We start from the raw sequence: 14,960 nt of genomic DNA on the forward strand, positions 1-14,960 counted from the left end.
TAAACTATAAAATATTGTCATATTTTGGTAGAAGATCCCTCAGACCCCACTGCTTTGGCTATCTATGGGCTCACAATGCTGTTTGCTAGAGACTATTTTGACTGTTTAGGATTTAATTTTTTTTCTTTTCTTCTGCCTACTTGGATATATAAAAAAATATAAAAAATTGCAATATACAAATATGAATGTATATTGTGATAAATATCGATATCGAACGATATGAAAAAGAATATTATGATAATATTTTTGGCCATATCGCCCAGACCTAGGAAACGGTGTAAAGAATGACAAAAATTGCTTCATCAGAAGTGTGTGCCCAGTACAGTCTCAGGGAAGGAAAGGAAAGGAAAGAGGAGACTTGAAGGACTCACAGCTTATCGAGTTCTACTAAGTAATTAAAACAACAAAATCCTTATATATTTAAGATGAATTAGTTAATTTCTTCTTAACTTAGATTTAATACCAGGAAGTGTTATAGTGACAGAATCTTTTTGATTGGTAAAACAAATGTATAGGATGAATACACCTTGCTTGTACACATGTGAAGTATTTATTCAACTCTACAACTTTTACTTGTACTGTAAACAGTTCAGGAGCTACATTGAAATCACAGCCTGGGTCTATCAATATGGGTGCTGAAAGCCAGATTGCAGAGACCCTTAAACATGCACCAGGCTTGGCAAGGAGAAAGGCCACTGTAAGTATATGACAATCTGTATATAAAATGTAGTGACAATTCTAAAAACAAAAGCAAAGGTGTCCTTTCTCAAGCAGAATGTTTAAAGACTATTGTGCTCTTAGTAGACCACACCTCCTGGGTTTTATAACATCACCTGTCTTAAACTCAAGAAAATATACAAAACGTCATGGTTACTTTCGTAACCTCCTTTCCCTGATGGAGGGAACGAGACATTGTATCGATGTAGTGACACTAGGGGTCACTCTTGGGAGCCCCAAACACCTCTGATCTTTTTTTAAAAGGCCAATGAGAATTGGATAGTGGAATTTGCATGCCACTCCCCCAGACATACGGGTATAAAAGGAGCTGGTATGCAACCACTCATTCAGGTTTTGTGCTGAGGAGCCGAGATAAGGTCCCGGCCATTTCAGCAGGTTGTTGAGCGCTGTGGCAAGAGGGACACAACGTCTCATTCCCTCCATCAGGGAACGGAGGTTACGAAAGTAACCATGATGTTCCCTATCTGTCACTCACTCGACGTTGTGTCAATGTAGTGACACTAGGGGTCTCTATACAAAACGCCACAACTAACTGAACAGTGTTGTGTGAAGTGGCAGTGTGTGACGGACAGACTGCTCTGTGCCTCGTAGCCAGCGCACCAGGCCATCACTTAACCTCCCCCAATGCTCTTTATGAGCGTCGAACAGTCCTTCAGGAACAAGTCTACTGCCCAGCAAATAGGTGGAAAGGCTAGCCCAGCCGAGGCCTCTTTTCCTTCTCTTTTATCCCCCAAAACAGTGGAATTTGTTAACTGACTGGGAGCCCTAAGTGTCTATGTCTTCTCCCAAGGGGAAGACACTGCGGAGACCACACCCCGCCCAAAAAAGGGGGGGGGTATTTTGAGTGGAAATACGTCACATAGTCTTTACCGAGCCTTGTTGGAAGTATGTCATGTGGAGAGGTCCCATGGTAGGTCCTACCCAAAGGGGGAGGAGTTTCTACAAGCATGGTGACCGGGGGCAGAGGGGCCCTGCCCAAGGAAGATGCAGTTTACCGACAGGGAAATGATTTTGCGGAAAATATCACATGGGGTTGCCTTCGGGGAACCATCGCATGCGGAGCACCTACCTCAGTACAGGGCCTCATTAGCGCACTTACTGAGACGGCAGCGAGTTTCTCCGCAAACTCGACTGCCACAGGGCTAAGGAGGAAAGTCATCCAGGGATCACAGTCTGTGAACACTACTGGGAGAAAAGAGCGCACATCTTCCCCTCAAGGGAGGGGAAAGGTGCTATGCGCAAGCGGTACACCCGGCCAGTTGTCCTGGAACTTACCTGCTCGTGCCTGCCACTACTCGGGACGAGACCGGCTCAACCCGGAGATTGTAGAACCTCGCAAAGGTGTTGGGTACTTCCCAGCCCGCTGCTCTGCAGATGTCTGCCAAAGAGGCGCCACTGGCCAGGGCCCAGGAGGCCGCCACACTCCTGATAGAGTGGGCTTGTAACTCCGCAGGGGGTGGCACGTCCTGAGCCTGATATTCCATCATGATGGCGTCAATGACCCATCCTCTGTTTGGAGACAGCGCTTCCTTTCCGCTGTCCACCAAAGCAAACAAAGAGCTGCTCGGAGCTTCTAAAGCTCTGCGTGCAATCCAAATAGATGCGTAAAGCTCGCACCGGACACAGCAACGCCAAGGCTGGGTCTGCCTCCTCCTGGGGCAGTGCTTGCAGGTTCACCACCTGATCCCTAAAAGGGGTCGTGGGAACCTTGGGCACATAGCCCGGTCAGGGTCTCAGGATCACGTGAGAGTAACCCGGACCAAACTCCAGGCACGATTCGCTGACAGAGAATGCCTGCAGGTCCCCTACCCTCTTGATGGACGTGAGCGCAGTCAGGAGGGTAGTCTTCAAAGAGAGTGCCTTAAGCTCAGCTGACTCCAAGGGCTCAAAGAGAGCTCCCCATAGACCCTGAAAGACTACAGAGAGGTCCCACGGGGGGACGAGGTGCGGTGTAGAGGGGTTCAACCTCCTAGCGCCTCTCAGGAACCTGATGATCAAGTCATGCTTCCCCAAGTACTTACCATCTACTGCATCGTGATGAGCCAAAATTAGTGGCTACATACACCTTCAAGGTGGAGGGGGACAGCCGCCCCTCCAACCTCTCCTGCAGGAAGGAAAGCACCGATCCGACTGCACATCTCTGGGGGTCTTTGTGTCGGGAAGAACACCACTTAGCGAACAGATGCCACTTCAAGGCATACAGGCACCTGGTAGAGGGAGCCCTAGCCTGAGTGGTCATGTCTACTACCGCAGGCGGTAGGCCACTTAAGTCCTCCGCATCCCATCCAAGGGCCAGACGTGGAGATTCCAGAGGTCTGGTCACGGGTGCCAGATGATGCCCCGTCCCTGGGAAAGAAGGTCCTTCCTCAGGGGAATTCACCAGTGGGGGCTGTCGCGAGGAGCGTGAGATCTGAGAACCATGTCTGGGTGGGCCAGTAGGGTGCTACTAGGATGACCTGCTCCCCGTCCTCCCTGACCTTGCACAGGGTCTATGCAAGCAGGCTCACTGGAGGAAACGCAAACTTGCATAGTCCAGGGGGCCAGCTGTGTGCCAATGTGTCTATACCAAGAGGTGCCTCGGTCAAGGCGTACCAAAGCGGGCAGTGGGAGGAATCCCGGGAAGCAAACAGGTCTACCTGTGCTCGACCGAATCGACTCCAAATCAGCTGGACCACCTGAGGGTGGGGTCTCCACTCTCCCCTGAGGGTAACCTGATGTGACAGCGTGTCCGCTGCAGTGTTGAGGTCGCCCGGGATGTGAGTGGATCGTAGCGACTTGAGGCGCTGCTGACTCCAGAGGAGGAGATGGCAGGCGAGTTGTGACATACAACGAGAGCACAGACCGCCTTGGCGGTTGACATATGCTACCGCTGCCATGTTGTCTGTCTGAACTAACACGTGCTTGCCCTGGATCAATGGCCGGAACCTCTGAAGGGTGAGCAGAATTGTCAGCAACTCGAGGCAGTTGATGTGCCAATGCAGCCGCGGGCCCGTCCACAAGGCGGCAGCTGATACGCCCGACCCTCGAATGCAAACCGCAGGAAGGGTCTGTGTCGAGGTAGAATCAAGACGTGAAAGTATGCGTCCTTCAGGTCTACTGCCACGAACCAATCTTGATGCCGGACGCTGGCCAGAATGCATCTTTGCTTCAGCATCTTGAACGGGAATCTGTGTAAAGCCCAGTTCAGTACTCGCAGGTCCAGGTTGGGCGCAACCCACCGCCTTTTTTCGGTACAATGAAATAGGGGCTGTAAAACCTCTTCTTTCTTTCTTACAAAAGCAAGCCGCGACCGCAACGTTGACATGGTCATGTTCTCACAGTGAGTACATGAACCATCCACGAATGCTGTCTCCGTGTGGGTCGCGCTCAGACAAGAAAGACAGCGATCGTGACCGTTGAGAGGTAATGATCGCAACCAGGAATAACACACAAACGGAAAGACATCTTTAAAAGATGTGTCTTTAAAAAGACTTTCCGTGTCTGCTGCTTTTTTAGAAAAATATACTCTTTTAGGAAAATATACTCTCTTTTTTCTGCCGAAGCACCCAGGGGCGTTCTCTGCAGTGCACCAGTGCAGAGGAGGGAGAAGCTGCTGAAATGCGCCTTCAGATCCAGCAGAGGTGAATGAACAGTCAGCTCAGTAAACATTGACTGTTCGGCTCCGAAGAGAAAATCTGAATGAGTGGTTGCACGCCAGCTCCTTTTATACTCGTATGTTCGGGGGAGTGGCATGCAAATACTACTCGCTAATTTTCATTGGCCTTTTATCAAAGACCAGAGGTGTATCAGGCTCCCAAGGGTGACCCCTAGTGTCACTACATCGACACAACGTCGAGCGAGTGACAGATAGGGAACATAGAACTTCCTTTTTTAAATGGTAAAAGTTGCTGAAGTATGCTTCTTTTCATAAGAAATCAACTCTCAACAATTAAAATGGCCTTGTGTTTCACCCTCACTCAGAGCCCACAGCGGCCTCGATGATGGCCAGCATCACACTGAGTAAAGGTGAGATCCAAGTGTTCTCAGGTGAAGATCTGAGGATAACCTGCAGCGTGTCTCCTGGAGATACAAGTGGTTTCGGAATGGAGCTGAAATGGGTTTGGATGGTTCTCGAGAGGCTTGGATTGAGCTCAGTGGAGAATGTAGCTGTCAGGCAGTGAAAGCCATTTGTTTTGAGGACCCTTCCCAGCATGACCCTCAATCTGCATGTGGATTGTAAAATTTTCAACTCGTTTCTAATAATACATTTCACTGTGATGTTTTGTAATTGTGTTTTCTCTGAATGTTGTACAGTTACATGTACATCGTCATACCTTCAGTATCATTATATACGTCAGTGGCGTGTGGTGCATAAACCGGGTACCCCTTCAATCCCCCCCATCCCCCTTAATCCCCCCATTTCAGATTGTACGATATCATTGTATACTAAAGAGCAGAGTAAATATTTTGAGAAACATATTTTGTGTTCTGTATAAAAAAGTTAGTCATATGGGTTTGGAATGACTTAAGGATGAATAAATAATAAAAGACTTATTGCGAGGTGAACTATTCCTTTAATTATGTTTCTAAGGAAAGTGTGTGTGGAGATTATAGTTCACAAAGTGTGCATAAACAGTGTCTTGCATTTGGACAATTCCCTCAGCATCAACGATGGGGAGACACTGAGCTCGAGAGTGTTCATTACATGCATTTATGAACATGTTCACGCGTTTCACTTGCAGGAGGATGGGTGCTCTTACAGACACCAGCTACACCTTCAATTATTGACAATACAGTGATACTGACGTGTCGCATTAGATACAATCCCGTGGCAAGAGAAGTTTGCTTCTATAAGGACATGTCTGAGATTCAGTATCACCGCAGTAAACAGCTAAGCTTGAAGACGGTGGTGTTTACTGGTGCAGGTCATCATGGATGCAGGGTTATGAATGACACTCGGCTCAGTCTGTTTCCACTCCTGTGACTGTACTAGGTGAGACCTGGACAATGTGGAATATCATGAAAATAATCTACCCTTTGCTAAGCGTTGCTGACTTTGGCTACTGCTGATCACTAATCAAGAGCACAGAACATCCTTTTGGAACACATGAGAGATTTCCATGAACAGCACAATTTTCTGTCAAATTAATGTGGGATGGACTAAAAAAAAAAGTGTCATTGCAAATAATTTTTATGTAATTGTTATTTTTAGTGCTCGACCGAAATATCGAAATATAATATATTGGCCATTTCTTTGTAGTTTTAAATTATTAGCATCTGCCGAATAACTGTTATGTGCTTTTGTGTTACAACAATAATAAACTGGCGTGCAACAATGTCTCTTTTAAACAGTAGTGTAGTATTTAAGCTCAACAGATGGAAATTATGTTTAAAGTGCTCTTGTGTTTCATTCTCCCTCTTTCTCCTCAACAGTTCCCTGTAACTGTCTTGTCTAATGATAAAAGGCAAGTAGTATTAAAACTTCTATAATATACTGTATTCAAATATGTGCACTGAATATCTTTCAAAGATATAATTCAGAAACCTCAAAAAAAAAAAAAAAAAAAGAAAAAGAAAAAAGAAAACTGTATTCTTGTCTGTATTCCTGTGAAGCACGTATTATGTCAGCCTGAATCAAAACTGTGTTCCTCTGACTCACAAATGTTGTTTCAATCACTGATCACTGCTCTTTCTGGATCTACACAATCCAACTTCCTTATATTGATGTTTTAACAATTTCTTTCTTTATGAGATGACTACCCAGATAGCACATGTACATCTCTGAAATGTCTGTTTTAGATAGTTTAATATGGAAAGCATCGCAATCTAATAAACATCTGCAAAACATTGTTAAAAGATCAGATTTACAAACATTCTAAATCATAAACGTCTCAAAGACGTTTTAAAGGATTTCTGGGCTTTAAGCTGTCTCCATCTTCCAAAGGCATCTCCAATATTTATTCTTGTTTTACTATGTCTCTGGTCATGGTGGTTTTTAGACAGATGGCGAGGCTTTTTAGGTCGGGTGGAATCTGTTATCTCTGATCCAGTTCATTTGCTGGCTTCCATGGCTGCAGTACGCAGTGTTGTTTGCCTGAAAACTTGTTCAAATCTGGCAACCCAGTGGTCTTGAAATACTATTGGTGAGTGGGCAGTGGGCGGGATCACACAGGCCAAAACATAAATATAAATTCTGGCAGGAATGGAAACTTCAAAGTAGAATATACTGGCTGTAGCATTGTTATCGGAGAAGCCAGTATTTCAACTTAGCATGTTTCCTAATTCTCTAATGACATATAATGGTCATTTTATAATTTAGTGCAGTAAAAATATTACATATAGCACCTTTATGCAATTTTATGTACATGCCATTATTTACTATACGCTATATCATATATATCGGCATAATATTGGCCACGCTAGTTATCAGCCATTAAAAATTCCATATCAGTCAATCGCTTGTTACATCATGCAATAACATGATTGAAAACTATGAAGGGTTAATCACAATTGAGGCTGTTCTGGACATCTCTACAACATACTCACTATGATACTGTGACCATGACACAATGCCTTGAATCAATATGTAAATGAATTAATGTTATGGTAGAAATGAATCAATTAATTAGGCTATTTATTTAAATATTTGGAAAAGGGACGACGATGCCTCTTTAGTGTTTCTGGGTAGCTTGTGTCATTAAGTTCCGGGTGGCAACAACATCTCACAATGTTTTGTATTTCATATCTTCATTCCTCCAAACACACAGAACTTTCAAAGACTTGCATTACAAAAAAGAAAAAGCTTGTTTGAATACATGGCAGACAGCACCAGTTGCTAAGGTAGGATTGGTCAGTAATATTTTAAGGTGGAGCTCAGCAAAGGGTCAGTTTAGGTTAACAGGAAACACAAAAAGGCTGTGTAAATTTACACTGCTGCCAGTGCAACATTAACCATGTTTCAAATGTTCCAGATAAGTTGAACGCCGCAGTTGGCCATTGTTTCTGGTCGGATCGTTCTTGGGAAGGAAGAATTTAAGATGTAACACCCAGCTGAACTTTTAAGGGGAAAACCTTAATATAGAATACTACTTCATGAAAAACAACAGCTGGCTGGCACCTTCCTCTTCCTCCAACACATACACTATCAGACAGGTACAGCACTAGGATTAGAGGACATACACCTGCAAAGCCAAAGTGACAATTCTGGATGTGGAGAGGTGGAGCAATAATCTGGAACTGGAAGTCCGTTAACCTGTGCTCCAAGTGGACCTGATGATGTAAGAGCCTCACATACTGAATTAGCACTCTGTTCTAAACCCTAGTGAGCTGCCTAGCTGTTGTCTTCTAAGACAGTGTCCTTCCTGATATGGAGCCTCATAAGTGACTGACGTGGAACACTACAGTCAACACAACTCTTGATTGATTCCAATAGAAAATAATCGTAGCATGTTGCTAATCCAACAGTCATCTCGGTTTCATTTTTTCACGGAGCTTGTCACAATGCATTCTTCTGGAAGTATATATTCGATGCTACCTTCGAATTAGCCCAAAAGAACATCTAATAGCACCGTTTTGCTTTCTAACTTTTGGAACAGCCTTTCCATAGTCTTCTCGTTCAAATTCTGCCTTTGTTAACTTAAAATGCTGTCTAGGTAGGTTGCTCACTAGGTTTGAAAAAAGAGCTTTTGACTAGTACATGTGATACACTAGAATCATGCTGTTCAACACCTCATGTCTGTCTTGGTGTTCAGAAAATCATCATTTTACCTTACACCATCACTCAAGCTCCTGAGGGAGAAGAATTAAAGAAAGATGTAGAACTGAATGTAGTTTTCTTTGCAGACTTTGTACATTTCCACCTTGTCAATAGGAAAGAAGAGCCTCGATCAAAGTGATATTCCTTGCTTGATTTTATTACAAGTGCGCAGAAACCCAACAACCCAAAGCCTACATTGTGATATGTGTTTTTATACAATACGTTATTCTGTATATGATTTGATATTATATGGTTTGTATGTATACTCTGTTGACTCTAAATTCACATAATTTATTCTATCATTTGTGTCAAAATGCCTGTATGAGTATAAAATAAAGACTTCATTCCAAAAGACAAAGTAATTGAATGAAGACCATACATCTATTGAAAACAATTATTTCCTCATCATAACATTTGAATATGTACAGAATATCCAAAAAAAAAAAAAAAAAACAGTATGCAAAAAGAGCTGCACAGGACTCTTAAGACAAAACATGCTAGACAACCAAGGATTCGACCAAATATTTAAGACTGAGGGGGACCAAAGCGAAGAATCATTCACTGACAAACTCTTATTGATGGAGCACCTGTATATAACTATTCAAGTCATAGTCATGTATGTACTTAAGCTATTTGTTTTGCTCAAAATAATAATATTTTATTATGACATCAAATTAACCAATCTGACATGATTAACAACAGGGGATCGAATGGCTATAAAGAATCAAATCCAAAGAATTGCAAGATTCTTGGTAAAGACACCCAAAGATGACTGATGCATGTTTACACAGTGGACTTTTGTCTCTCTAACAACACTACATTTAACCAATGAAGCAATGAATTCCTCCCATGTCCATGTCATGTAAAGTTCAGCATGGATTTCACACTGGTTTATTCATGGAAAGGATGTTAGTCAGGGTAGAGTAAAAACCCAGAGAAGGTGCTGTCATCTTCACTGCTGGAGTAGACACCATTCCAGTCTCTGAGGGTCTCCACCCATACCTGGTCACCAGCAACTATCTTAAGGATCACTAAGTTGGATGCCTGGTCAATGTCTTGACCGTGCAGAGTGTCCCTTGAGCGCACCTTGCGCACCCCATTCACCACCAAAGAAGCTCGTAAAGGCTTGTTCCTCACTGTGATCTGGTAGGAGAACACGTAAACTCCTGAGTAGGTGCAGTTGAATTTACTGGTGGCGATATCATAATGGTTTTCATCATTGTAGAATACCTTGTCGAAGCGAACTGGAAATCCTGAAGGAGGGAAAGACTTGCTTGGATACAGGCCAACGCTGAATGCGGACCGTAGTCTCATCTCACTGTTGCCCATCGCACCCTTTATTCCACGCAGACCTCGGTCGCCACGTTTACCTTGGGGGCCGCGCTCACCCTTAATTCCCCGGATACCTCTCAGTCCTTTGGGTCCTGGTGGGCCACGTCCTCCGGGCTCACCCTTCACTCCAGGAATTCCTGGTTCTCCACGTTCTCCAGTGATGCCAGGGTTTCCGTGCATACCGTGTTGTCCAGATGGGCCAGGATCTCCACGCACACCTGGTGGTCCAGGGTCACCTGGCTCTCCTTTCTGACCCCTCTCACCCAGCAAACCGCACTCTCCTCTGTCTCCCTTTTCACCCTTTTCACCAGTCAGGCCTTGGGGTCCCGGCGGCCCATCTTTACCTGGCTCGCCCCACTCACCCTTTGACACATTGAAATTTGGGTCTCCTTTTTCTCCTTTAGAACCTTTAAATCCTGGCAGGCCAGCCGCACCTTTCTCACCTTTAATACCCATGTCACCTTTTAAGGGAAAACAAACATATTTCATGACTTTTGTTTTGATCAAACAACTCTTTATATTCCCAGTGGGATGTGATGGATGAGTAAAGTCCACCTTTCATTCCAGCTTTTCCCTGAATGCCCGGAGACCCAGTGAATCCAGTGTTTCCTTGGTCACCTTTCTCTCCTGTTACATTAAAATGGAAAAGCTCAAACATGCAATATTATGCTGAAGCAGTCATCAAGATTACAGAGATAACAAACAGTAAAAACATCATTATGTAAACTACTTATCAAGTATGTACCTTTATCTCCTCTAGATCCTGAAATTCCATTCAGCCCTATTGGGCCAGGTACACCTTTGGGTCCAGGTTCTCCCTTTTCACCAGGTATGCCTTCAATGTGACATAAACACATCTATAGAACTCATGTTTTTTCCCCACATGCCTATAGTAAATGGGTCATGACCCTGAGAATAATGATCTCATATTACAAAACATTTAAAACATGGACTGAAACCGCTCCAAAAAGGATTATGCTTTCCAGGGAACTTAAACTAGGAAATCTAACAAAACACATTTTAATTTGTGATCATATCCTGCTCATCACACACATTCCACCCTGTCAGCAACATTTAATGGGAAATCAATTACATTTCTTTAAAATATGCGACAAATGGGTGTTATCACCATTGGGGTTGCCAATATTTCTCAATGCAAATGTGTGACACCTCAGAATTTCCGCCATCTGACCAAGTTTATCGCTGCTTAAATATAGGAAAATAGACGCCCTTTACGGAAACCCAGTTGCAACCCTAGTCACTGCTGTCTAACAGAGGGAAATGGACTATTAAAACAGAGGTTTTACTGTCTCAAATATCAGTCATTCATTTGCAAGCTAAGAATATACAACTAACAAAACAGCTACATGTAATGTGTTAAAAAAAAAAAAGCATTTGCTGATAGTTCCACCCTGTTATGCCTCATTCCATTTTTAAATTCAATCATTTAGCTGGTACATTCAAGAACTCAGCTGCTTAAGCTCAATCAGTGTTGTTTTCTGAGCCATAAAATCCTTGTTCTGATGCAATTGTAGTGAGACAGACTACTGTCTTGAAGTATTTCCCCTGGTTGTGGTGAATTTTCCTTTTATGCCAATATAATTTAACTTTAATGCGACTTGCATTATGCAGTGCATATAAGAATAGCGCATCTGTCTGTTTTATTGTATCACCCCCTTCAGTATTATGTGGGTTTTGATAGCCTGTCAGCATGTGTTTGTGGGGTATATTAGGGCGGCTACGTGCAGTCTAGATGCGCGTCACGGTCTAATGACTGCCCCCTTTCCGGTATCGGACACTTCCGCTCCAAAGGTATGTGTTGATGTTGTTATACCACGGGTCTGTTGAATGCTTCATTCTGATTGGTTCACAGACGTTCTAAGATGTGCAATTATTTTTAAAGTAAACGCATGGCTATAAAATAGTTCCAGGTCTTGACCGCATAACAGTTCCATATCACTTTGCCAAATTATTTCAGTTATTTCAAAGAGCCCTACAGGCTACCACAACAAAATAACCAATTAAAACAAAGACATTGGTTAAAGTAGATAGGTTAAGAATGTTAAAACAATGTCTAAAATATCCTACATTTATTTCAATTTTGGTTAAAAAGAGCCCTCGTGCTCCCTTGTGTCCCCTGCACTTACACACCCTCTCACACATACACATGCACGTGTGCACGCACACACACACATACGCTGGCACTCGCACACACACACACACATACGCTCGCACACACACAACCTTTTTATTCATATTCCGAAAAGCAGCACATCCTCCATTGCTAGTTCTAACATGACATTTTTGAAATAGCAATGAAGGCTGGAGCTGTATCAGAGCTAGTACACTTGATCAATACAACAGTTTCTATATTATCTGAAATATCTGTGGGAAACACCCTCACGCTCCCCCTCTCTCACACACACACACTCGTGGACACATAGACATTATATACCCAAATATACTTGTGAGAGAAAAACAGAGTGGTCATGTCAGTGCACTCCTGCATCTCAGTTGTTAAGGTTTATAACGGGAATATGGCGACACGCATCTTGGCGATTTTGAAGTTTACTTCTGACGAGAAAAAAGGTAATCCCAGAAGTGAGATATCTCATGATCTAAGTTTCTCTCTTTCAATCCCTCAAATACAAACTCACACATGCAATAACTTGTTACTCCATTAAGTCCAGTAAAACAGTGCGAGCCTCCGTTGCTAGTTCTAATGTGATTAATGTGTTTTCGGATTAGCAACAAAGGCTATGACTGTATTAAAGTCGCTGAATCTGTGGTGGAAGCAAGTAGTTCGTCTCATAAAAGCGTTTTAGGGACGAAAACCAGAAAATATCTTGAGATAAAACCCTGAACGATGTCTTAAGGTGTGGTAACCATGGCATAAGTGGAATAATTGACTCCGGCCTATTAAATTGTTTAAAAATAATGCACACCCGAAGTGCAACGGTCACAACGTGCATTATTTTTCAACAGTTCAATGGATCGTCGTCAATTATTCCTTACTTATGTTAGATGTTAGGCTAACCGCATGGCTCTGGTACCCTGTGCTAATAATGTTAGTTCCTTTGTATGTTATAGCGTTTGTTTGTGCGAGGCTCGTATGGAGCTCTACTGGCCGACTGCTGCCTACCTCCAGTCTGTCTGTTCCGTACTGTATACCGCCTGTGTATTCACGGCCGTAATTATGGCTGTAGCTCCAACACTTTTGGTATGTGAAATCATTAAATACAATGGTGATTAAAACACATGCGGGTTTAATGTTTTTTTAGCTTTTTATAATGGTCTGTTCTATTATAGGTCAAATAAACTGCTCACCAGAATGTGTCTGTCTGCACTGAAGCTGCAGGGCTGAACTCCGACACTGCTGTTTTGTTTTACTATTTTGTTTTGCTTTGTTTTGTTTTTGTTCTGTTTGTTTTGTTTTGTTTTGTTTTACATTTTGGTTTTTGGCATGTTTACATTTACAACTCTGTCTCTGGCTCCGGAAGTACTGTTTTGGGACTCACAGAGAGAAGTGTGATCATTCTATTTGTGATTGGGTTAGTATTTCCCTGTTATCTGTTGGTTTTCCCTTAAACATTAGTGTCAGCAGCATTCTCCCCCCTCTGCTGGTGCTACAGCTCTATCCTCTACCCCCCACTCTGCTACACAATGTTAAAATAAATCAGATCTAAAAAAAAAATTACAAATTCAGTATGTAATGAGTTTGAAAGAGGCACTATATACCAAGAAATAACAAGGGTCAGGGTCATTCACACTGGGAATACAAAGGTTAGGGTTGTTCCTACTGGGAATATATATATAGATAACACATTATTTAATAGAAATAACAAATGAACATGACTAAACTTCACTGACCTGGCAGTCCAGGGTCTCCTTTGACACCTTGTGGACCTTTCTCTGGTGGACAGCACTCACAGAAGTTGAAGTAGCATTCATTATAGTCCAGTGTGTAGTTGTCTTTTGCTGCAGTGGGGGATGCAGTGGTGTCTGTAGGGTAATCTATATAGCTGTCTGCAGGAACTGTTGTGCTCTCTGTGACTACCACAGGGAAGCGCTCTCTTGATTTGGTGTAGTCCACAATCCGTGCCGTGACAGTAGGCTTGCCTACATAAACAGTAGTCTGCACCATCTCTCGTGGGGGCTTCTTGGTGTACTGATACTTTGGCCTCTGGGTGGGCTTGATCGCATCATATGTGGTTATAAAGATCAGTGCTATTACAGCTACGAAGAGTGTGCGCATATAGAGAACACCCATTTTCTGTCTGTGGAGAAGGTGAAGGTAATTAATCCCAAAATTGTAAATGTTAGGACAGAAATGCAGGCACGAATGCTTGTTCAATGCATTGTAAACTCACTGTTGGATGAATTCCAGTAAATTAGGCCAGAGTTTCCTTCAAATCTGTGCCATTAAACCATATAGATAGCTAGAAACATGTCAACAGTTTAACTGAATTGTTCAAAAGATTTTCTTTTAACTCTGCATTGACAGTAGTTGACCTGAAAGAGAAAACTGACTATAGAAAAAGACAGTTAAGGCTAATGTCCGCTAAAGTGTGGCAACTGTAAATCCAGTGATTACTTGCATTCTTACACATTTCAGAACACGATGAATCATGAAATCGAGCTTGTGAATTTATAACATTTGCATTTATGTACTTACACAGGACACTGGATGTTTCAGGCCTAAAAGTTACAACTGTACATTATTAATTTGAGCATTTATAAAATTAAATAGTTAAATACAGATATTATCAATTTGGGAAGTATTTCCATATGCTGAATAATGTGTGTGAGTTATTTCTCTTCAATCTTTTTAATTTTATTTAATTGTTCCATGTTACTCATTTGTACCATCTTGTGTATTAATTTGAAAAGGGGTAAATTATTCATGGTTTGTTACGTTCAACTGAATGGAAATAATACTGAATGGAAGTCATTCTTTGACTCATCCTATATATCCATATGAGCTAAAACCTGTTCTACCTGTCTAGAGTGTGGTGCTTTTGTGAATACAGGACCCTCATGAATCAAGCCATCCAACCAACAGCAAACAGGGACAAAAAATCATAGTCTAGTAGCTGGACGGTTGGACGGGGGGGGGGGGGGGGGGCTGTTCACGTGACATTTGATACAGCGAGCA

General features: G+C 42.7%; 1 protein-coding gene across 1 annotated transcript; it reads right to left on the reverse strand.

Annotated features, from left to right (window-relative positions):
• Positions 1 to 9,121: 9,121 nt before the first annotated feature.
• On the reverse strand, positions 9,122 to 14,239 carry otol1b (otolin 1b). The gene is made up of 4 exons (XM_051678724.1): positions 13,676 to 14,239; positions 10,551 to 10,640; positions 10,361 to 10,432; positions 9,122 to 10,266 (listed from the first exon to the last, which is right to left on the reverse strand). The coding sequence occupies exons 1-4, from the start codon at positions 14,073 to 14,075 to the stop codon at positions 9,383 to 9,385; spliced, it is 1,446 nt and encodes a 481-aa protein (XP_051534684.1). The 5' UTR covers positions 14,076 to 14,239; the 3' UTR covers positions 9,122 to 9,382.
• Positions 14,240 to 14,960: the final 721 nt, after the last annotated feature.

Source organism: Myxocyprinus asiaticus, chromosome 39 (genome assembly GCF_019703515.2).
Source record: "Myxocyprinus asiaticus isolate MX2 ecotype Aquarium Trade chromosome 39, UBuf_Myxa_2, whole genome shotgun sequence".
In the NCBI taxonomy this organism is placed as follows: domain Eukaryota; kingdom Metazoa; phylum Chordata; class Actinopteri; order Cypriniformes; family Catostomidae; genus Myxocyprinus; species Myxocyprinus asiaticus.

Coding starts and splice junctions, on each gene's coding strand:
- otol1b (XM_051678724.1), bottom strand. CDS start 14,075: ATGGGTGTTCTCTATATGCGCACACTCTTCGTAGCTGTAATAGCACTG. Junction 10,641..13,675: donor AGGAGACCCTGGACTGCCAG/GTCAGTGAAGTT, acceptor GTCACATTGAAG/GCATACCTGGTGAAAAGGGA. Junction 10,267..10,360: donor GGGAAAAGCTGGAATGAAAG/GTGGACTTTACT, acceptor TTCCCTTAAAAG/GTGACATGGGTATTAAAGGT.